Source organism: Propithecus coquereli, unplaced genomic scaffold (genome assembly GCF_000956105.1).
Source record: "Propithecus coquereli isolate 6110/MARCELLA unplaced genomic scaffold, Pcoq_1.0 Scaffold158, whole genome shotgun sequence".
In the NCBI taxonomy this organism is placed as follows: domain Eukaryota; kingdom Metazoa; phylum Chordata; class Mammalia; order Primates; family Indriidae; genus Propithecus; species Propithecus coquereli.
Window position 1 is genome coordinate 5,137,575 of NW_012140302.1, and position 24,055 is coordinate 5,161,629.

The 24,055-nt window shown below is 44.6% G+C and overlaps 1 protein-coding gene across 1 annotated transcript in view; it reads left to right on the forward strand.

The window, feature by feature from the left end:
* KIF6 (kinesin family member 6) overlaps nucleotides 1-24,055 on the forward strand; it is a 480,713-nt gene that overhangs the window by 414,515 nt on the left and 42,143 nt on the right. Inside the window, exon 14 of the mRNA XM_012640809.1 lies at nucleotides 16,298-16,348. Coding sequence (XP_012496263.1) covers nucleotides 16,298-16,348 — 51 coding nt within the window. The remainder of the gene's footprint in view (nucleotides 1-16,297; nucleotides 16,349-24,055) is intronic.

Genomic DNA, 24,055 nt, shown 5'->3' on the forward strand with positions numbered 1-24,055 from the left:
GAGCACCATAGTGTTAGTCAGTTAGTGCCAATTTGATGGCGAGTACAAGTGGAGCCCATCTTTGAAGAAGTGTTTTGAAAAAAGATAGCTTTTTTTAATGCTTGGATTTTTTGCCATATATATAAACTTAGTTTTACCTTGCAAAGAAATATTCAATTTGTTTTGATTTGACATGATATCACACAGAAATGCTGCATTCCTATAGAAATCTTCTCTCGGTAATTCACATTGTTGATTCCGTTCTTCATAAAATTTAACTATCTGTCGTCTCAGAGATAAAATTTTGGCTAACACCCACTCCTTAGCCATAGCCATATGCACTTTAGAATAATACGGTAAATCCACACTGAACACCTCATCATTCAACTTTAGCATGTTACCAAACTGATGATACCATGTTGCATTTTCAGGAATATAGTTAACAATACTTATAACTTTTTGTTGCAGAGTGTCACTTAAAATAGTAGCTTCATCACATCGAGTTTGCTGATGTAAGATACAATAAAATGAGAGCATCTGGATCTGTTAATACTTTTTATTATCTGTGCAATAAACCCTTCATGTTTTCCTGTCATGGAAGGCGCACCATCTAAATTTACATATATGCACTCACTATACCACTCACCATATACTCACTTTACCAAATTCAGTCCAACTTATTTCCTGCGTTCTGTTCACAAGAGTGCCCAAAGCAAGTAACGCTTCGTAGCAAAGAAAATCTTCTGTTCTAACCCAAATGAAGTGTAAAACCTGCTCCAAGTCAGTAGCATCAGTCGATTCATCCAAAGCAACTGGATAATATATATTTTCTTTTTGAAGTATTGCATGGAGTTGTTCTCTTAAGTCGAAGTCTAATTCACGCCGCTGATCAGTTATGGTTCTCCTTGAAAGAGGCAGTTGTTTGTACTTTGAAACGTTATCAGGGTCTAAGCATCCTACAACTTCAACAATGCTTTCTTTCACAATTTCCACGTCACTGAATGGCTTCCCTTTTTTCCCCCCGAGTATATAAGCTACTTTATAAGTTGCTTTAATGGCATTATTTCCAGGTCTTATTGCTGCTTGAAAGAATTGTCTTTGCTTTTGCTTTTCATCTTTTAGTTTCTGCAGTACAACCTTTTGTGCCTCTCCCTCTAATTTAAAATATCTGTGGTCCTTATGAGTGTTATACTGCTGATGAGCACTGAATTTCTGTAAGGTTGATATTGCAGTATCACAAAGAAAGCAAATCATCTTATCTTTAGCAGAAACAAGATAATATTGCAATTCCCAATCCTTATTAAAAAATCTGTTTTTTTCCTTCAGTGTTAAGCTGTTAAGCAGACAGAATTAAAAAATACTGTTGAGCTGTGCAACTATTCACCAATTCCACTTCAAACAGAAACACAGTGCACCATAGTCAAAAGCTGATAACAGACTGGCATACTCGACCCCCATAAACTCTTGCCAACCACCCTCAAGCAATAGTGGTACCAGTCAGGTGGGGGAAATTAGAACTAAATGATGAGCATAGCAGCCATCGATTTAGCCCTTATGGTTACTGATGTTCTAATTGGCCAGTCAATCTGGGAGGATTATTTCATTGAATCTTATTTTATTCTTTGGTAATTTAAATACATTCATTTTAAAAATAAAATGAAAATATAAAAGACAAGCAAAAACGTATTAATAAAAATAAAAGGATGTGTTCTGTAAAATTTGGATTCAGTCAAAAGGCCTTAAGGACCTAAAAGGCCACATGTGGCCTTAAGGTTGCAGGTTCCCTGCTCCTGCTCTAGGTCTTAGGTTTATTTATTCAGCCATTTTTGCGCACCTGTTAAGTTTGAGGCCTGATGGGGAATGCACAAACCCACAGGAGAGTCTCCACCTCAGGATACGTATAAGCTGTGCTTTCAAGAAGACAGGACAATGAAGACTCCTGGGACTGAGCCTGCAATTACTTTGCAGAGCCCCGTAGTGAACCAGACGGTGGGGCTTGTCAGCCAGGCCTTGTTGGTGGAGTAATAGGTCACCGCAAATAAATGTGCTATAAAAGATTTGGGAACATATTACCTGAGATAATCATCTATGGTACAATTTTCCCTTCTGTGATCAACCCAGCAAAATCTATGGGTTTCTTAAATGTACCTCAAGAGATTTTCTGATCCCTGTCCCATTTAAAGACAGTTGGATTATTTTTTAGTCTCTCTCCACATAACAATATTTCATCAGGCTACCTGCAGCCGGAGATGCCTTTCCCTGACTTTCTAAATCGTTGCAAGGTTCTGCCGAGTGCAGAATGAAGTGAGTGAAACAGACTGGGGACCCAGGCTTGAGAAAGATGCATTGTTTGCGTTGTTCCAAGAGGAGTCCTTGAAATGCCTGAGCCCCTCATGCCCTGAAGATAATCTCCACCCCTGCCAGCGTTGGTTAAAGTAGTGCTTACGGTCATAGCAACACATAGTCACCTTTCCACAGCACCAAGTAAAAGCTAATCTCAATGAAAAAGAGTTAAAGAGCTTCTGATGTCAGAGCTTCCTTTCCAAGGTGTCACTCCAAAAAGAAAAACTGAGGCAGCGAGAGAGAGTAGCTCTCCCAAGCATGCAGGGTGTGAGCCAAGGTCTAGGCAGTCTGGTTTCGATTAAAATATGGTCAGTAGAAAACCATGGGCTGCTACAGTCACTCCCATTTGCCAGGCCAAAAAACAAACTTGACCCCCAAAATACCAGCCAGGCCTATACGAAATCAGGCAATGGATCAGCTAGAATGTTTAATTTTCTCTGCCTCTCTCTTTGCTAGCTTGGTTGCCAAAGAATTAGCTCTGTTTGTAAGACTATTAACCGTAGGCAGTAGTGATATTTTTCAGACAGGGAGGATGAAGAAGAAATAAGGGCTAGAGCAGATGCAGTCAGAGCCCCGCCCACACCCCTTCGGCATAGCATGCGTGTGCACACTAGCATGACTACCTCTGCCAGCACCTCCCGTGCTCCCTGAGAATATGTTCTGGTATCCAAGAGATGCACATGGAACAGGCTAGTGCAGGGCAATTAACACCCCACGAAGAGGCATCAGCCAGTGAATGGTGTAGGTTGATGTGTACAGACCCCAGCGCCCTCTCCCCACGGGAGTGCCAACTCTGAGGTGTGTTTCATCCACTGGCTCCCAGAGTCCCCAGGGAATTGAGCTCCAGTTGCCCACAGCGGTGACTGGCTTGCTGTTGCCCCCTGCATTGGCTGCCTTCCCCCATCTCGCTTCCCTCCTCTCTTACCAGTGTTTCCAGGGATCTTTTCCCAAATAAACTATCTGTCCTAGGGTCTGCTTCCAGGAGAAACCGCATGAAGATGGAGGGTCACCAGACGATACCCTCTGAGATAACTCAGGCAGTGAAGGGAAGAATCCTGGGGGCTGGATTAAACAGCTGGAGCTGAGGGAGCTAAAGTGAGTTGAGAAACTGCAGGAAGGCCTCTGGCCCCTGTGACAACCTCCTGGAAGTCACTCTCCTTGTGGATGATGTCACATTATTAGGGATTAGGGGTACCTGTTTGCCATCCAGACACTTAGTTCTTTTAGTTCTCTTAGTTCTTTTCTTACTGTATATGCAAAATCTTAGCTCTCCGTTGTTCACCCATTGTATTGGATTTCCTAAGATCCAGGTAAAAACCACCAATTCCACTAAACACTCTCACATTATACAACAACTCACAAAGGATCATTGACCTTAGTTGGCTGACATGTAATCAATCTGTGGAAAACAGATTCCTGTGATTTCTGTGGGACAGAACATTGCTACATCAAGCACATTGTCTCCAGCAGACAGGATCCTAAGGCCCAGAGCGAAGGACTCACCAGAAACTGCACGTCACACGTACTCGCTTTTCACCGATACACCTGACAGTGAAGAGAAAAGATTACAAATACTCATCACTAAGAAGAAGGATTCAGATGTGTTTCCAGTGACAGGTCGGAATCAAAATCCTCCTCTATGAAGCTGAATGGATTCATCATCTCCTCCCCCAAAACCCCCTCCCCTCTTCTTGCCACACTCACATGACTCCTCCAAAGCAAGAGCTATTTCAAGTTGAGGCCTTTTGGAATAAAAGAACAATCCTCAGATTCCTTTAGTAATTCCTTGGCCACTTCTTTGGCCTCCTAATGCTGACCAAATCTAGATCAGGTGTGTTTGTTTTGGCCCCATGAGGCCTGGCCTGCGTGGCCAGTATAGAGCTGTCTGCAAAATATTAGCTTTTGATATTTTTAAGAAGGGCGACAGAGAACAAATTTAACCAGATTTCATTTCTTCAGCAGTTTGTGAGTTAGGATTGGCATCAGTTAGGAATATAATCATCCAGCCTGTGTTTGAAAGAATGCCATCCTCTTCCAGTTTGCACGGCCTGCTAGCCTCTCACCCGCCCTTATAAGCCACCCGTGCTTGTTCCTGGAGGGATGACAGCATGAAAGGAAACTTCTCCCAATGAGTCCCATATGTCCCAGGTCTCATCAGCCTATGACAGCCAATAGGACTGCACATCCTTTTTATTCCCAAATTATTATGGCCAAAGTCCCTACTGGGTTTACTGCTGGAAATTAATCCATTTGTCTCAAAACAAGTCCCCATACTGTTTCTGAAAGGATCTCCAAGCACTGCCTTTAAATGCTCTGGAAAACATGCCTGGGCTCCCCCTAACCTCCCACTGGCTTCCTCATCTTCCTGCCACAGGGGCTGCCATCTGTTGGGCAGGCTGTCCTCTGATGATGCCATTGTTAGTGGCCACTATCAGGCCTAAAGGACCCTTTGTTCCTGGCCACTGCATCTAAATAGGCAAGGCACACTTTAACAAGACATTGATGGAGGGTTGGGGCTAACTGAAATGCTCCTTGGAGAGCAGCTAAAAGCTACTCTGGAAGTGGGGCTCTTGGAGGGCTTGGACCCAGTGGCCCAGGGCCTCATTCTTGGAAGGTTCTGCATGCCCTCAACCAGGCACGCTCCAAGCAGCATCCTGCTTCAGACTCAGGGCCCAGCCGCCTATTTACATAGTCACACTCTCCAGACTCATGGCCCTGACAAGGTAGTTTATAGCAGTTCCAGAACTCCTGGCTATTCAGTCTTAAATGACATAAGCACATCACTAGTCCAGGTGGAACTGTCCCAGTGAGCAGCAACTTGTCCTATCTTTCCTCAAAAACAGTATTTCTCAATGGGTATGCCATTGGTCTCTTGAGACAGGTAGTTCTCTATCATCACAGAACCAGGCCCACCTCACTAAATACCAGCTGTGTTCCTTGTGGTCGTGACCACTATTCAGTGCCTAGATAAGAACCTCCATTCACATGCAAGGTGAGAACAAGATTGGGCCTGCATGCCCCTCCTACCCTGGACTGCCCTCCATTCCCAAAGTACTAGAGCAGATGCTTGGACAAGAACACACACCACACTGTCTGTGTTAGTCAGAGTTCTCCAGAAAACAGAACCAATGGCTTGTGCATAGATACAGAGAAACAGATTTATTTTAAGGAATTGGCTCACAAGATTGTAGGGGCTGCCAAGTTCAAATTCTACAGGGCAAGCCTACAGGCTGGATACCCAGGGAATAATCGATGTTGCAGGTCAAGTCCAAAGGCAGACTGGAGGCAGAATTCCATCTGCTCTGGAGGACTCCAGTCTTTTTTCTCTCAAGGCCTTCGACTGATTGGAGGGTAATCTGCTTTTCTCAAAGTCTACTTATTTGAATCTTAATCACATCTAAAAAGCAACATCTAGACTGGTGTTTGACCAAACATCTGAGCACCATAGCCTAGACAAGTTGACGTATAAAATTAACCATCCAAGCACAAACACTACTTTTTAGGTATTGGGCAATCTATACGCAGATTAAAAAAAAAAACTCTAGCTCTGCAGACACACAGTTCCACTACAGAAACACCCAATCTGTGATTCTAAATCCAGAATACTAAACAGAGCATCTAACTCCTACTTTGAAGCACCTACCTGCATTTCATTTTTAGAGCTTCCCTTAGAATAATGGTGGATCTTTACCTTTGATGTATGTACAGACCCCAAATGGTCCACTAACATGATTAGATTATCTCAAATAGAGCTGTTTTTGCCTCAGAGATATCAAGACTCTCCTGTAGAAGGCAGAAGCTGCTTTTCATTCTGGAAATTTTATGTTCCCAAGTTCAAAGAATGTGAAGGCCTGGTCCCCTCCTGGCACCTGTTAGACCACTGGAGCAGCTGATGACCAATACATCCGCAAGCCGAAAGGAAACCAGCTTCTGCTGCAATGAGGATTATGAACAATTGCCGTGCCCTGGGCTATGTACTAACTTATAGAGTACAGTTATCCATCTGTCCCTAGCCATGAAGGGATGGAATATCCCTGCGATAGGAAAAGCCATAATTAGAGTTTAAACCTTTATGTGAAAAACAAGATCGAGTTTGCGAGTAAACTTATGAAAGTCCTTACAAATGTTTTTATATTCACCAAAACAAAACACTAAGGTCAATATAGTAAAGAACTATAATAACGTTTAATTCATCTTCAGTTTGTCACGATGGGTCCTGTGTGTTTAGCTTCCATTTACCATCCCTTGGACACAGAAAAGTTTTCAGGATTTCCCCTGAAGTTTCAACATGAAACTTGTAAATTATTTCTATCTTTGCATATTGTGGCAGCTCCTTCTCTGTGTCTGTTTTTCTTCTCTCTGAGTGTTCACTGCCTTCCTAATGTTATCCCTTGGAATCGTTGACTCTCCAGAGATGCGGCACCCAAACCATCAGCCCTCTGACACACGTTCCTGTTTCCCACTCTCCTCCTTGCCCATTGTGATGGAGGAAGAAGTGTAGCTCTCAGGCTGTGTGTACTTCAGCTTCCTTCGTCTCTCCCAAAGCTTCATTGCACAAACCTCCTTTCTGGTTCTGCTATCTGCTCTGCCTTTTTTTTCCCTAGTCCTAATTCCTTGGGTTCCCTTATTCTCCACTTGTCTCCAAAATGACCAGCTTAAATACACTGCGATTGAAATCTGTAAGAAACAGAGCCATGTGTGCCGGAATTTCACGCAGGCAGAACTCAAGTTCAGGGAGGGAAAACTGTTCTTCTTGAAATATGTCATTCCTTAAAAGCATCATCTGCAAAGTGGTGGGCAAGTCCATCTCTTTCCTCTCTTGTTTTTGAAGATCCTTGGCCACTAAGGAAAAAAAGTACTCCAGTGTTATTTTCCAGAAGAAAAAAATAAATAACAGGATGAGGATAGAAATCATCCCAGGCTCTGAAAACAAGACCATTACCACCAGCATTTCAAGAAAGCTTATTAAAAAGTCATTTACTTCTAATTACAGAAATCAATCATATTTGACTATCACGGAATAGGAAAGACTCCATTACTAATGAAAATAATGGTAGCTCTGAGGGTGAATAACTGATCAGAAGGCAGAGGTTTAGTAAATACAAATTTGTAAAAAGTTGCAGTTGGAGTCGGTGAGTGCCAAAGGGCCATAGCTGTGTTTTGAGAAGCCCTGAGTTGGACTGTTGCAAAGACATGTGACTTCCTCCCCACCCCCAGCCCCAGGGAGGGCATAGAGGAACTTCACTGATGTCTACCAGGCCCGTGATAACTTGTTAATTTAGGCCTGAAAGATGCTTTCCTAAAAGAGAATAGGGGAAAATGCAGATGTCATGCCATATTTGAATGCAATCAAGGCCTTAGAAACAATTGCAATGAGTTTGCTTTCTTCAATCCTCCATGCAGTATTATTATGTTTGTAATCCAGCCACCCCCATCACAGTCATTGCTCTTACTAATACCACCATCATTACAACCACCATTTATTGTGCACCTACAACCTGCCAGGCACCATGCTGGGTGCTTTATGTACATTTGGTCTAGTTCTTGCAGCAACCTTGTGAGGTTGGTTTAATGAAGAAACTGAGGCTCCAAGGGATTAGGTGCCCGGGGTCACAGGTAGTAAGTGGCAATGCCAGTCCACCTGCTCCCAAAGCCCATGCTCTTCCCATCACTCCAGGCCCAGGATTCCCTCTGCGATTTCTTGTGCCACTTTCCACTGCCCCTCCTGCAGCTGAGCCTTCGCTGCTGTTCAGTCGTCTCTGAAGGCCAGCCACCCTTCTCTCGCTCCCCACCTCCACCATAATTTCCCGCTGCTCCTGCTGGCTCCTTTCCTGGGCTTGGGCCCTTTGGCTTTCTGGAATGCTTCCTCTGAGTTGCACTAATACATCCCAACCCTGTGCTCCCACCCCCATGTAAGTGACTGCAGAGACAGAGCACAGGAACCCTCAAAGATTACATAGAGGGCCTGGCCCATTGCACCAGAAAGAAGCAACACGTACATATATGCACCATAGAAAAAACGACTGTTGAACCTTCAATGACTTTTGAAACCATTTCCGTTCAAGTTTGGTTTTTACTCACAAACTCATTGACATGTTTCTCCTAATCTTCAGCCTCTTCAGATGGAGAACAGTTCCCCCATCACAAACTACCAACTCTGTGTTAGGCAATTATTTTACAAACTGGAAGTTTGTAAACTGGAAGTTTGACCAGCCGCGAGCCTTAATTGGGGCATGTTCCTTCCCACTGACTTTTTTTTAAACACTAGCTGATTTAAAGCTAAGTGAATAGAATCATGTTTTATTGTGGACTGAAAAGAGTTTATTATTTATATCAAAAAGCCATGTAAAACTCACTGTTTCTATGATGTAATCCAAATATTAAAAACTATCTATGTTGCAAAACCAAACATCACTGTGCTTGGGGATTGATTTTATAGCCCTTAAATGAACTCTGCCCTCTGTTTCCATAGTTAGTGAGGGGACAAACTCATAAACAACTCCATTGTGAGTAGGTGGACATGGGAACAGAAAGAATATACCTTTGTCACCCGCGCTGGAGCAGAGGAGCCTTGAATGCCCCCAGGCAACCCTGAGAGTGTCCCCTGCGCTACCTCTGGGGATCCATGGATGGAAGTCACAGGTCGCGGCTACACGGGCCCTGCCCTCGCCCCAGACAACATTTCTGGCAACCAGAGCCACATCTTCAAACAGAAAGAATGATTGTGAACTACAGCTACTCCTCCAGGGCAGGCCTTGGAAGCTGGTTATATCCCTTCCTTGCTGAGATAAGAACTTTGAAGCATCTAAAGTAACATCTTTTGAATAGATGCCAACATAATCATGAGCCCTAAGCTCCCTGAGATGTTTAGCATTTAACAATTCATGCTGGTTGCTGAGCTGAAAATTTTCCTTATGCTTACCTACTTGCATCTCCACATTTGTTTGAGTTTTTTACAAATGTGTGTGTTTACTTAATTCTCTGAATATGTTTATGTAACATTATCGCATACTGAAACAGTGATATCAATAAGCTTCTCAGCTTAATTAGGCATACACAATAGCCAAATGTCTAAGCTTCAGACAGAATATGCTAGTCTTGTGCTATTTTGATTACTTGGGTAGCCTGAATGAATATCCCCTAGCAAAAGAAATTGGGTCTCCCAGACATGGTATAATTTGGTCATTTTTTATAAATGAGAGCATTCCCCAAAATGTGATCATCATGTACTGTCCTGATAATAAGAAAGGAGCTGTCCTGAAAGCCCAGACTACTGTCTGGTGTTTTCATCCTGTGCTGAAATGCTCATAAATTACTGGTCACATCCTGCTCTACAAGATAAGGCCAAGGTGATGGGGAGCTCTGGAGAAAATTCCCGTGGGAGTAAATCAAGACAAGTTCCAATGATGTTTTTCTTGAAAATATTGATATTGTTTAGAATGAACTGCCTTTCTCTCTCTGTGTGACTTAATTATGTTATCAAATATGATTTTTAGCATACTAAATGGGGGAAGGATCTTGAATTCTGAAGAATTGAAATGTCATTTTGGAATATGAAGGCTTAAAACTATTTGCCCAGCCTTTGAGCCATTCCTGGTCTCCCCTTTCATGTTCCACCGCCGGACCTTTCTCTTTTGGGAACCCAGGGGAGGACCTGTCTTCCTGATCCCAAGAAGGACAGAGGCTTCTCAGAGGCCTCCCCACCCCACCCCCAGGCCAGTGGCAATCCCTTGGGTTGCTGCTGCCTCCCTGGGCCCCCTCTGACTCCCTACGCTCCACCTTCACCCCTGCTTAATCAGGCTACTGGTGATAACAGCGCTCCGCCAGATGATCTGACACTGAAATACGCCTCATCTCCCCCTCCCTGTCACTGAGACCTGGGTTATTAATATTTTCGGTCAGCACACACGAGAGATGACATCACACGTGTGACAGGTGCCCCGGCACAATTTTCAGCATTCTATAGTAACATCACATTTCCGTCTCAAGAAAGTGTAGTGTGTTTTTAGTTTTTATTTCTTTTTATAAATATATACAAATATACTTTTATATAAACCATAAATCATATACCCTTATTAAAATACAGTTTCTTTTTTTTATCTTGCTTGGCCACACCTCTCCTGCCCAATTCATCCTCCACCCCACTTCCACCCTCAGTAACCTATCATAACAGCTTTGTAGATATCTACTCATAAAACCGCCATGCTCATGTGATCATGTATGCAATATATGCACAAGAGCATGCACATGTCACACACACACGCACAGTTACACACGCACACATATGTGTAAGGCTCTTGCCATTGTTTGATGGCCCGAACACAGGATCATTTATAGAATTCCCGCCCCATTCTTTTCTTTGCTTCCTTTTTTCTCCTTTTCTGCCTTTTGTTGAATTGTTAAAATTTTGGTATTCCTTCTCCACAACACACCTCTCCCACCTTTTTTCTGATCTTCTATTGATCTGGCTGCTATGGTACATATTTTTGTTCTTCTAGAATTAAAAAGTAACTATAACGAGGTCTGTAGTTATTCCAAATATATCTTCCTCACAACCACATCCAGAGTCATGACTTATTTTAACTCCCCATTGAACATCCCACCACTTTATCTCCATCTCATTATTATTGCTTAAGATTTTAGTTTTCAGACACACACACACACACACACACACACACACATACACGCACACACACACAGAGGTCGTTTTATGATCAATAGTTAAGTAATAAAAATATTTAAATATTTTATTCATATTTTATGCTCATCATTGTTTCTTTTATCCCACATCTTTCTGTGTGTTTATTTTTCTTCTTGCTTTTATACTTACACAGTTCTCATTACGTTCCAGGCTTTCCTCCAAGCACTTTATACCTGTGAGCCGATTCAATTCCCACAACAGATGCCATTATTATCCCCATTTGTCAGATGCAGAAACTGAGACACACTAACATTCAGTAACGTGCTCAAGGTTGCACAGCAGTGGCTGGCATGCAAACCAGGGAGCCTGGCGCCAGAGTCCCCGTACCTACCCTCCACACCTGGCTGCCTCTCAGTTGAGTTCTTTTAGAGAGGGAGGGTCTGTGGGTGGTTTCTGCTCTGTCTTTATCGTGCCTTCACCTATGAATAATAATTGGCTAGGAATACAATTCAAGTTGACAGTTACTGCCCTCCATTTTCTCCTGGTACCTATTGTTGTCCTGGAGGAGTAGGCTGTCATCTAAGTCTGTCCTTCACAGGTTTCCTGGAAGCTGTTAATGGTGATTCTTTTTCCCTGAAGTTCTATTGCTTTACTATGATATGTCTGGGGGTGGATTTATTTATTTATCCTGCTCAACACTCAAAGTGCACTTTCAACATAATAGTTTGTGTTTTTTTCCACTCCTGGAAAATCTCAGCTGCTCTCTCTTCAAATATTGCTTCTCTACCATTTGCGTCTATTCTCTTCCTCTGCAGGTCTTTTTGAACAGACTTCTTGATGAAGTCTCTCAATTTCATCTCTGAGACTGCCCACTGTCATCTCTTTTGCTTTCTGTGCTATGTTTAGGATGACTTTTTCCACACTATCTTCCAAGGAAATTCACTTTTGAAATATGCCTAGACTAGGGTTTATTTGCTTCTTCCCTCTCTTGTATTTTTTTGCTTCAATGACTATTTTTTGTTTCAAAATGTCTTTCCTATCCACCATTCTTATTTCATTTATACTTATTTGTTGCTTGATTTCTTATTCTTTTTTAAAGAAAAGATATGCCTTCATACTTCTTTCAGTATCCTCAATATGCTTTAAGGTCTTTGTCTTGGGCATATAGACCAGCACAATTATTATGAAGAGCAGCACTCAGACTAAGCATACAGATCTGCTGAGACCCGACAGAGGACTTTTCTCACAGCCTCAAAAGACTTCATGGTCCAGGATAGTCATCACAGCACTACTTGTGTTGGTGGGGTGGGGGACAACCCAGTTATTCAACCTTCAGGAAATGGAAGTAAAATGTCAGGGTATATGCTAGGGAATGTATGCAGCAGTAAGAAATTGAGAACTAGATGCACATACAGCAAAATGGGTAGATGTCAAAAACACAGTACTGGTAAATAAGTAAGAAACACAATGACGTCTATAGCACAATGCTACTTCCATAGCTTAAAAATTACACAGAAACTAACACAAATTGTAAGAATACCTGCAATACACGGATGTACATCAAACCAATCAGAATAGTTGCCTGTTGGAAGAAGAGGAGAATAAGAATAGGGCACAGTGTATGAGGCATAGAGAGAACAATACACACGTAGTAGATGAGCAATAAATATTTATTGCTTGGTAATGACATCAACATCCCCAATGAGGCAGAGCATCACCAAAATTGCAGGCACAGCCTGCACACGGCCATGCTGGGGGAGCTGTAAGTGAAAACGGCTTGGCTGGCCCGGAACAATCTCAAACTAGGATATACACAAAATAAAGCTCAAGGAAAATTATTTTATCCATAAGACTGAATATAAATGTGAAAAATCAATTTTGCTTCTGTATGATGGTCATACTTTTCCTATGAACTACTTGGCAACAGAGAAACCACACACGACACACTGCGACCCCTCCACACACCCTGCTCATGGTCGTTTGTGAGGTCACTCATCTCTAGAGCTTTCCCATAGGTTGTTGCAGGCTCCGCTCCCTTCTGCCACCCCCACTCCATCAATTAATGAGTGAGAAAGGGAGAGAGGGTTTGTCTAGCACGTACTGTGGTAAATTACTGGAGGAAAAATTGCTAATTACCAACACTCTCCTACAAGCAGAGCTTTCCTTCCCTCCCCTGCTCTTTTGGTATTCAACCCAATTTGGGCTCCCTGCTTCCCTCCCTCCGACTGTCTCCTGCCTCAGGCTGGGAGTCCTCTGTTTCCGTTTCATCTCTTTTCCATACCTCTGGATGGGATGTGTCCAGGAAACCAGGCCAAAACCAGCAAATTTATCACCGTGGTAATGACAGCAAGCTGCATGCTGAGTGAATTCCGCAATCCCCCTCAACTCCTGCTCATGCCAAAGCCTGTGGAGCTGCGAGATCCAGTAGGTTACACAGACTGTTATCTGCACATGAAGAATGGCTCTGTTAGCAAATGCAATTAGGGATCAGCCAGAAGGCTATTCTTGGAAGTTTGTTTGGGGAAATCTCAAAAAAAAAAAAAAATTGCCATATGGTGAGAGATGTTAGTCAATTCACCAAAATTGAGCATCACTAGCCACATTTGAAACTACCTTTATCGATATGTAACATTATAAAGAGTCACCTTTTGTCCCCTTGGGATGCCTCATTGTTCTGAAAGTATTTATGTTTGTGGAGTTAGTAGAACTCTAAGTCCTGGTGGCAAAACCTCCCTCTTTGTTTACATGAACAGCTCTTCCCAAGCCAAGGCCAGGAGAATCCTTAACCCTGTCATTCCAAACAAAATGCTTCTCTAGAGTTTGGGACAAGGGAACCTAGTCATTCTAATAGGACCAGGGGAAGTCGTGACCTACAGGTTGAGCACCTACTGTGGGCAAAGCATGGTCAGGGAGGACCATTACCAGGGAGGGTGGCTGGCAGGCAGGTAATTCTCCGGGGAGGAATGCAGCCCAGTGTGTGCTCTTGAGGAGCAAGCCACCGTCCGGCCTCATTAGGAAGGCAGTGCCCAGACATGGGAAAGGCTCGTGGTGTAAGGTGCTGTGCCAGATACCCAGGAAACAGGCAGGGCGCCAAGGCATCGGTGGTTCTCCATACTGTCGGGATGAGAAGGCCTTTGATGACCCACTCCAGATCACAGATGTTTCTAAATGGTGTGTTGTATTTGTCACAGCACTTATCTTCTTTCGCATAGAGCATGCATGTGGTGTGCTTTCTTAAAATTCAGTTCAGCAATGTTTGATGCAGACTGGAGTCTCAGTCCAACCAGCTTTATGCCCCCAACTTCTTTACACTGCTGACATGGATAATAAGGCTCATGTCGCACAGAGTGGGGAAGAGATCCCACCTGTGGCTGTTGCTGGCCCAGGCGTCAGGTCGTTTTCCCGTTGGATCCAGGTTCACCAGCACTCACCACTGGGCCAAGCTTCCACTTCCCCAACTCCCCCTCAACACACTCCCAAAGTTCTCACCCCTTCGCACTTGGAATTAGGGTGCAGTTATTGCTCAGGCCCTATTCTAGTCATCCTCTCTGTGCATAATCCTCTCCAGTGGGGACACCTGGGAGGCAAAGCACAGACAGGCAGTGGCCCAGGCCCTCACCCAGGATGATGGTGTGCCTGGAGACAGTGGCCTTCGAGGGATCACGGAAGGACTGGTGATGTTTAATCCAGAGAGGACAAGTCTACGTGGAGAAATCATAGCATCCTCAGATTATGTGAAGGGCTCTAACTGCCAGGAATAGAGGGTCCTTTTCTCTGCTGATCCAGATGACAGATCAGTAACTGAAAGTTATAAGGAAGCAGGTGTCAACTCCACATAATTAACTTCTTATTGCAACTTAATCAGTGGAACAGCCTGAGTATGTACAAGTCAGAGGGGAAATGCCTGCTTCAATCTGTAGAAAGGATTCCTAAATCGAATGCAAAGTTAAACTGAATGACCTCTGCCATCCCCCCATCATAACAGTGTGACTAGAAGAACCCTTCTAGAACTTTCTGTGACTGACAACATCTCCTGTGACTGCTTCGTTGTCTATTCATCTTTTGAATACTCGGTTCATCTATAGTCTTGGAGGTGTAGAATGTTCTTTATGTGAGGAGAGAAACCCATTAGACACAGGAGCAATGAAGTTCCCAGGCTTTCTTAGAACCCCCAGTGGGACATGTGATGCAGACACCACAGACATTTTAACAAGTGTGCTGAGCCCGGGACATAAACAAACTCTGGGGCTGCCGTTTCACCCATCCCTCAAGCACGCATCGTGGAATTTTAGAGATGGGGGAAGCCTGGAAGTCATTGCCTCCCAAGTCCTACCCAGGGCAGGAACTCTCACTCTAATGACCCAACAGATGGTCACCCAGCTTCTGCTTGAGCACTTTCAGGAAGGGACGCCCTGCTTTTCCAGGAGATTTAATCCATTTTGAGACAACTTAATCCATTTTGAGGCAGTCCTCATTGTGAGCTGTTTCTCCCTCGTTTTGAGCCCCAGTTCTGCATTCATTTGATGTGATTTCTGCCCCTGGGTGTAAGACAAAAAAAAATCTTTTCTTTCATCCATATGACAGCATTCAGATATTCAAAGACAGCCATTATCTCCATACCTCCTCTCCCTCTACGTCTTGTCTTCTCCATCTAAACATCTCATGTCACCTCAAATATTTCTTATATGGCATGGTTTCAGATCCCTCACTACCCCAGTCATTATCTTCTGAATATTTTCTATTTTTCTAATGTTCCTTATGAAGAGTAGCTCCCAGAATACCAACTGTGGCCTCATCACTGCAGAGTACACTAGAATTATCACCTCCCTTGATCTATACACTATACCTATATTAATGCAACCTAGAATTATATGAGTTTCATATCAAATGGCAAACTGTTAATGTTATTATCAGCTAAAACCACCATATTTTTTATCTGACACAGTTTCATAAAGCTTAAAGAAAGAAGTGGATTTAAAAGTGATTCTAATAATTATTGAAAGACCAAATCTTGCCTCCCTTTCATTAATAAAAGACAGAACTATTTAGGGCCCTAGCAAAGGTTATGCATGACAGAATAAGATCATTGAACCGTAAGATGATTGAATCCAAAGGTGAAATGTGTGTCTGCATTGATATGTCAGCATCTGGGCCTTCGAAACCTCTTCTTCCAACACAGTCTAGGGTATGGAAGGCTCTTCTTGGAAGCTATGCCTGCTTTTGTCTCTCTTACTCTGCCTTTGTTACTTTTTAGCCTGCCACATGCTTCTGAGGTGAGGTCTTCCTCCAGCCCATTGGAAACTCACTGGTGGTTTTCCTTTGTGTCTTTGACAGGTCACCTGAAGGAGGAAATCACCCAGCGGCACATACAGCAAGTAGCCCTAGGTAGGTGCAAAGTAGAGTCTGCAGGAAGAAGGTGAAGGTAATATAAGCTGACTTGGTCTTGGAAACGCAAACCCAGCTAAAAGATAGTCCATCTAACACCCTCAGGAAGGTTAAGGAAGGCTGCTGTCAGTGTAGCTTTCTCTGGATGTTCCTCCTCTGTGGGACCAGTTTTCCCAGCCCGTGTGCTTGCGCCCAGCTTTCAGCACCTGGCACCCTACCCTTTCGGCTGCTCCCTCATCCGCCTGACATTTCCCACCCCACAGCCCCACCAAAATTCTCCCCCCTGTGTCTCAGCTCCTCAGGGTCCTCCTCTGAGCTTTGAGAGCCACTACTAACTAATCCTAACAGTGACAGTTAATGATGAAACAGTGACCATTTACTGGCCCATCTCTGCTCACGACTTTGTGCCCACTGTCTCCTTTCCTCCTCACCATGGTCCGTAGAGGTAAGGTCATTTACCAGATGAAGCAGATTCAATGGCCTGCCCAAGGTCACGGAGCTAGTGAGTGTTGAAATGGCTTAGAACCCAGCTCTCTCTGAGTCCAAACTCAGTGCTCTTAGCTCTCATGCTGTTTACTGCCCACGTCAATGATCAGCCCACTTCAACACATTAATTAATGCGAACACTAAACCAATATGGTCATATTCTAAGAGGCCGTTGGCACCTTTTCAGCAGTGGACATCTGCTGATATGTTACCAAGAAGTCACTTGGGAGGAGAGTGTAGCTCCCGGGCAGACTGGTAGAGCAGGCATCCTGGGCAGAACCCCTTGTTATCACTTCACTAGCCTGGGGCCAACCATCCAGAGAGCTTTGATCAAATAAGAAATGTGTGTGTTCCGTACAAAGGGGTTCCCCTTGAGATGGCCTGGGCCCTGCAATGACCTGTAATTGGAGAAATCCAGCACCCAAGGCCCAAGGTGGGGAAATAGAGAAGAGCCCCTAATGCTGTGAGGATGACCCATTTGACCCTAGGAACTTGGATTATCAGAAAGGTTGCTTATTTAGTTTCAGCAATAATAATGCTCATATAAAATAACTTCTCATTGCATCCAAAACATAGAACAAGGAAACCCAAGCCACACTGACTGGAGCTGTGAGCTCCCACCGCTGGCCCTGGCACTTAGGGGTCAGGTAAACGTGCCCTCCCATTGCCAGAGACTTGGGCTCACACTTGGAGCTGAGACTCTGCCAAGTGCCTTCTCCAACAAGGAGCTGGGGCTGCCCCAGGGCCCTAACTCCTTGGGCCAGGCTCAGGCAGGCAGAATACCTGTGTTGGGAAGCTGTGCCAAGGGACCTTAGGGGCCTCTGTGTCCACGCTCCATGCTCACCCTGGCAGGTCTCTGGATGTGGAGTCACCCCAAGGGCTGCCACCTGGCCCTGAAACATCTGGCCTCTTCTCTAGCCTTCATGATAGTAGTTCAACAGAAACAATGATGTGAAAAATACCACTCAACTCCAGGGGTAATTTTCATCTTGGGCCCTGGAAGCCATTTCCATGGCTTTGAGGGCAAGAGGTGTCCTCCCAGGGCTGGTCCACCCAGCGGGGACAGACATCCCTGGGCCTTCAGAAAACCGCAGCATGTTTTCCATCACAGGTTTGCGCCTTAATTCCTCTGCTCCTCCCTCCGGGAGCATTCTTCTGAATTACAGCAGGTGTCAGGTTCCGCAGGGCCCAGCTTTGCCTGAAGTAATCAGCAAACTTCAAACAGAAAGCACTCTGGCTGGAAGTCTAATTAAGAGCATTTGAAATACCTATTTATTTTAAAAGCGTACTATCCCAATTAGAGAAGAAGTGTTAACATCTCCCAGCTGCCATTCTGAGATTAACTGTCATGCTGTCATCCAGACTCTTCAGGAGGTTGTCTGAGGGAGATTAGGAACTTCCAGTGTTCATGTGTACCAGGTGACCACATTTCAGGTGGGAATTATTCTCATTGAGAGAAAACTCTCAACACAACAGATTGTAGGGGCTTAACACTCACCCCTCGGGCTGGCGTGTGGGGGGAAGGCTAGGACAGAGGGCTCTGGTAAGACTGAGAGCAACTCATTCAGTATATTCGTACTCCCTGATGTCCTGTAATTTAGGCCTCAGATGAAGGAAGGAAGCAGTGACGATGCCACGTGCCCCCTTCCAGCCGTTTGTCTTTCTGCGTGTCCTATACTCCCATCCCCGCTTTTTGTTCTGTTCCCTTTATTTATTTCTGTCCATTTTCTCTCACTCTCTATGTTAAATATGTCCTCTGCTATTGTTTCTTTCTTTTGCCTACATGTTCCTAAGTTTCCATGAAAATGTAGATATAGTTGGTTTGGGGGTTTATTTGAGAGGGGTGATAATGAGCAAGTCTGAGCAGGAGAGGTTTCCTCATATATTTTGCGTAAGACTTTGTCTGCATAAGTAGATGTGTGCCCAAGGAAATTTGTATAAAGGCAATCCCATATCCTGAAGGAACAAAGGTTTAGTGGTGACGTGAGAGGCACCATTCGGAAGGGATCATTGGCTGACGGTGGGAAGCCATTCCCCGCGGCACGGGAGCCTGCGCATCCCACACATGAGAGCCAATTATTAACATTGCAGAAATTTTAGAAACCATTGTTAAACAAAGCTGTACTTAAAATTAAATTATATAAGCTTACAATTAAATTACATTAAAAAAGAAAAGGTAACAAATACTCAAAAATTATCACTTTCTAATTAACTTGCTGCATTTTACTATTTGTGCTCGCGAAGCTATTGATGGCCTCCGGAGTGGACACACTGTGCAATGGTGCGCTGTTCTGCATCCACTCCCGAGTCCACGTTTAGTCACAGCACACTGGTAGCTTAAAATCAGCCCCGGTGGTAGTATTTGCCAACAAGAAATTTGGCAAATGTTATAAATCAGGGATTTTTTTTTTAAGAGATCAGCTGTTAAACATTTACTACCACACCGCCAGCACATGGATGGCCCTTTCACGGCCAGTTGTGTGTGTGTGTGTGTGTGTGGGCACTCTTATGAGGACTGGTACTCCCTTTCCTGGCTGAAAATCCAGGTTAGGGTTCTGTCTTCATTTACCACCCACCCAAGTCCATCAGGAACATGAACATCTACTGAGCTCTGGTCCTTTTGAAAATCAGTGGACAGGGAGACTCATGAAGACAACGGTGAGGCTGGAGAAGCACTGTGCCCCGTGAGCCCCTAGACTTGACAGTCAGAGCTCGGGGCAGGGGTGTCCTTTAAGAGAAACATCAATAACGAGTTCTAAGAACGTCGTAAACAAACAAAAGTTACTGAGGGACTTCAGAGGAGGGCTGATTCTCACGCACTGTTTCAGGAAACAATAAAACAATGCTATTTTAAATTAGGCATCATTTGGAAATGGGACTCATGTAACCAGATTCAGCTAGCTGAGTCGACGGGTGCTTTGCTGAGTTCAGTGGTGTGTGTTTCCCACCCTGTTGTACTATCACCCCTAAATGGTATAGTGTGGTTAACACTGCAGATAAGACTAATCGGCAGACGTTGCTTGAGTACGTCACCATGTGCCAAGAAGGATTCTAAGTTTTCTACGTGTATTTTCTTCTTTAATGCTCACAACCTCCCCATGAGGTGGACACTACCACTAGCCTCCCTGTACAGTTGAGGCCCAAAGGCTTGAGTGAGCCTGCCTGACTTGCTCAGCTGAGGACGCAGAGCCAGAGGGCCTGGCTCCAGAGCCGCAGTCCAGCCACCACACAACTGCCCTTAGCACCGTGCCAGACACCACGGAGTCCACAGAGGGGCATAGATCCAGTGCCCGCCAATCTAATCAGAATGAAGGGACACATACATTAAAAAGGTAACTCCTTTTTTAAATCTCAGACTCAGATACATATATTCATCCATTCACTATCCTCCTCCCACTGCAGCCACAAAACCAATTCAACCTTGACCTCCTCCATGAAGCCTTCCCTGACCCTTCTCCCAGGTCTGCTTTTCCTCCACTCTGTTAGCGCACCAACCTCATTTTGTAATCATTTCCGTAGCTATTCTCCTTGCTAAACCGTGAGCTCCTAGAAAGCTGGTGCAGTGGGATTCATCTTTGCATCCCAGCAGCCGCGTGAGAAATAAATAGGCCAGATCAATGGCCAAATGAATGCTTCCCCCGTGACTTCCAGACTCACACATCTCGCAAAAGGACAATGAGACGTTTGAACATAAAATAAAATAAGTCCATTTAAAAGAAGTGGAAGGCATAAGTGCTTTTGGACCCCACAGCTGAGCAAATTACAGCACACGAGCAATAAATTTGGTTCTCTATTGTCCAGCTGCTAAGCAAAAAGAGAAGCACCCAGAGTTACATAGTTTTCATTTTCTGACCGTAAGAAGCATGCTAACTAATTTATCTGTAGAAACAGAATTTCTTCCTGGAACTAAATACAAGCCAGAAATTATCGTGTGGATCCTTGTATAAAGGACGCTGAGTGACACCGTGAATGATGTCTTCAACTGCACTTTTACAAAAGATACTGAAATGTGGTTCAACCAGATGATTCTCGTATTGACCCTCTATAAAAGCTAGAGGCCTGGCATTAAAGCATAACTCACTGAAAGTGTTTATGTGAGCGGCCAAGATAATAGAATCCAGGTACTCTGCTTTCTGATGGTTGCACAGAGCAGGAATAACACTGGGAGAATCCAGCCCTGGGAACATGGGCTGTGGCTCTTCCCTCAAATATCTCTTCTGAGCAATATTGGATCAGGACTGGATCTTATTCAGTTCACAATCAAAACTGTCTAACAAGTGCCCATGGTTAAAATTTATAAGATACATCACATTAACAACCAGCATGTGAAATGTATCAGGCAACAGGGACAGGCCATCAGAGCTTTGGGAACTTTCCAGAAGGAGTGGCTCCTATGGCCCCTCAAGGTTGTCACCAAGACCACGGGCCTGGGCTGAGTCTTGAAGAGTGGGCGGGATTCAGAACCACAGAGAGGAGTGGGGAATAATTTGAGTTAGTTGGGATATGTATGTGTATGTCTGTGATACATGTATGCGTGGTGTATGTGTGTGCATGGTGTGTATATGTGGCATGTGGAATGTATGGTATGGGTATGTCGTGTGTGTTTGTGTATGTGTGTATGTGATATGTGTTGGGGTGTGTATGTGGTACCTGTTGTGTGTATGCATGTGTGATGTGTGTGGTGTGTATGGGGTGTGTGTGTGTGTGGTAGGGGAGAATTACCCTCTTGGGGGAGTTGATTTGAAATAGTTGAGGGAAAGACTAAAATGGCAAGTTGGGCCAACTCATTGAGAGCCTCAAATCCCAGCTTTTATCTTACAGGCAGTTGAGCCACTGAACATACTTGAGCAAGGAAGTCTTGGTCAAAGGGGCCTTTTAGGAAATAGAAAGCCCCTGCACTAAGTCGAGTTCCTCAGCATTGGCTGATGGGCCGATGAGTAAATCATCTGTACCATCACACCCCATGCCTTCCCTTTGCACCTGCACCTGCCTTCTTCCGTTAGGTGTGCACACTCCCAGCCTAAGCCCAGGAGGACCTTAAGTGCTCCTGGCCAACTCTAAGTAAACCTGATGTGGACATTGTCCAGCTAGATCTGTGATCAATCACGTGCCACATGGACCTGGCCTGGCCACTTGGGGGTAAGTGGTCAGTCCATTATTTTGTTCTGTGGTGGGGGTCACTGCCCCTGAGAAGCTCACAGATGTGCCCAACGCAAACAGTGCATGTTGGGAAGCAGCACACCTTTCCCTGCATTTATCCCCTGACCCAACTTCAGTGAAAACATTACTCACTGGAACATTCCATTTCCTCTACTTGCAGGCATGTCTCATATACCATTATAGAAGATAGCAATACTAATAGTGATTAATAAATAAGAAGAAAATATTCACAAACATAAGATTGGCAGGTTCCAAACAGCATCTGAGATTCTCCTGCAAATACTACCTCTTGAATACTGGTCCTCCGCCTGCCTTGCTCTTACCCGCCTCACTACCCCAGAAACAAAGATGTCCTTGAATAAAAACATACCCCCAAACAGGCCATTTGGCTGCTGGGGCCCTTGGCTTGCCCCTGGCTGGTGTGAGCTGCCTGGCCCTGGACATCAGACGGAGGAGCACCAAGTCCCTCATCCCCTGCAGGGGCCTGAAGGGGTGGAGACAGGCTCCCAAGCTGGCGGCTCCCTGTTTTACTGCATCGCTGTAGTTTAGTCCTCTTAGAGGACTCTGTTTCCCCAACAGCATGCCTGTAGTGACCTCTTGTGGCATCCCTGTTGTTCTTCAAAGACAGGCCTGGGCTGTCGACGCCACTTTCTCCCATTTGGTGTAAAATTGTTTAAGACTGAGTCTTGAAATGCTTTTTGGAATCCAGCACCCGAGAACAACAAATTTGAGAGGAAGCAAAAGGCCAGACTGTCAACCATTTATTCCCAGACTTCACTGAGCATTGCATGATGTGGAGAGATAACTGATTGGCAGGAGGTGAAGGGGACCTCCCAGCGTCATCTAGGCTGGTGGTTTGCAAAATGGACCCTGTGGGACCTAGGTGGTCTGCACAGCCCCTTCAGGGCCACAAGGCAAGGGTGAGGGGAGCCAGCATGCAGACGGTGGGACCCCAGGATTGGTCCACCTCAATTCAACTGAAACAACTTTGTCTTTTTGCTGTTAAACTTGTGTTTGAGAGGGATCTGCAACCTTTAACACATGGCCCTCCTTTCAGACCTTGTGGGTCTGCTTAAAACAGTTCCAAAGGGAGATAGGTCTAACTTCCTTCCCCCAGAGGTATCCCAGCCCCCTCTGGGCTCACTCAGAACTCCGCATATACCTTCTCGTGGGACTTATCACATTGGAAAGTAATAGTTTAGTCTCCTATCCGTCTCCCTCACTGGACACCTTTCTTTCTCCAACACCAAGCACAGTGATTGGCACGCAGTAGGTCCTCCATAAGTGTTTATTGAATAAATCAGTGAGATCTAAGGAATCATACTTTTGCCTTAAAGATGTGCTAGGCATCTAAGGGGCTCTGTGCCTAGGTTCCAATATCTATAAAATGAGGTTGCTGGACCAAATGGTATCCCAGCGCCCAGCACAGTGCCTGAGACTTAGCTGGTGCGCACTGTGACTGGTGACTGCTTGTTGAATGAACAAATGAATCTCCAACACTCTTCAGCCCTCAAGTGCCACAGTGTGGCCTCTTTGTGAATGCACACTTCCTTAAGACATGAAGGAAACACTTGCAACCTTGGCGTGGAGATGTGTGAGGGCTTGGGTAGGTTAGAGATGTTTTTGTCCTCTCACAAATGAATGATAGAAATGTTGACTCCTTGGAATGAGGCAGAATATAAAGAAGAAAGCAGCTGCTCCAAAGGCTGACATGACAGCTCAGTTAGTTCCAAAAGAATTCAGGTAGTTCCATAAAACCAGTGGATAATGTCTTACCACTTAAGTTGATTCTAATCCATAGTTGCTTGTGAGTATGGGACCAGCTTCAGTGATGTGAAGTCCTTGGCCAAATTTCCAGGTTCAAGATGGAGGCTGAGAGTGAAAAGGATTCCCTACCCCATCTCCCTGCCCAGTTCCCAGACCCTTTGCCCAGTTCTCAGACCCTTTGCCCAGTTCTCAGACCCTTTGAGTAGTCTCAGACCCCCTCACCAGACATACTGGAGAACCGAAGGAGACTGTGTCTGCCCTGCTGCCAGTCTTGAACTGCAACTGTGGTTTAAT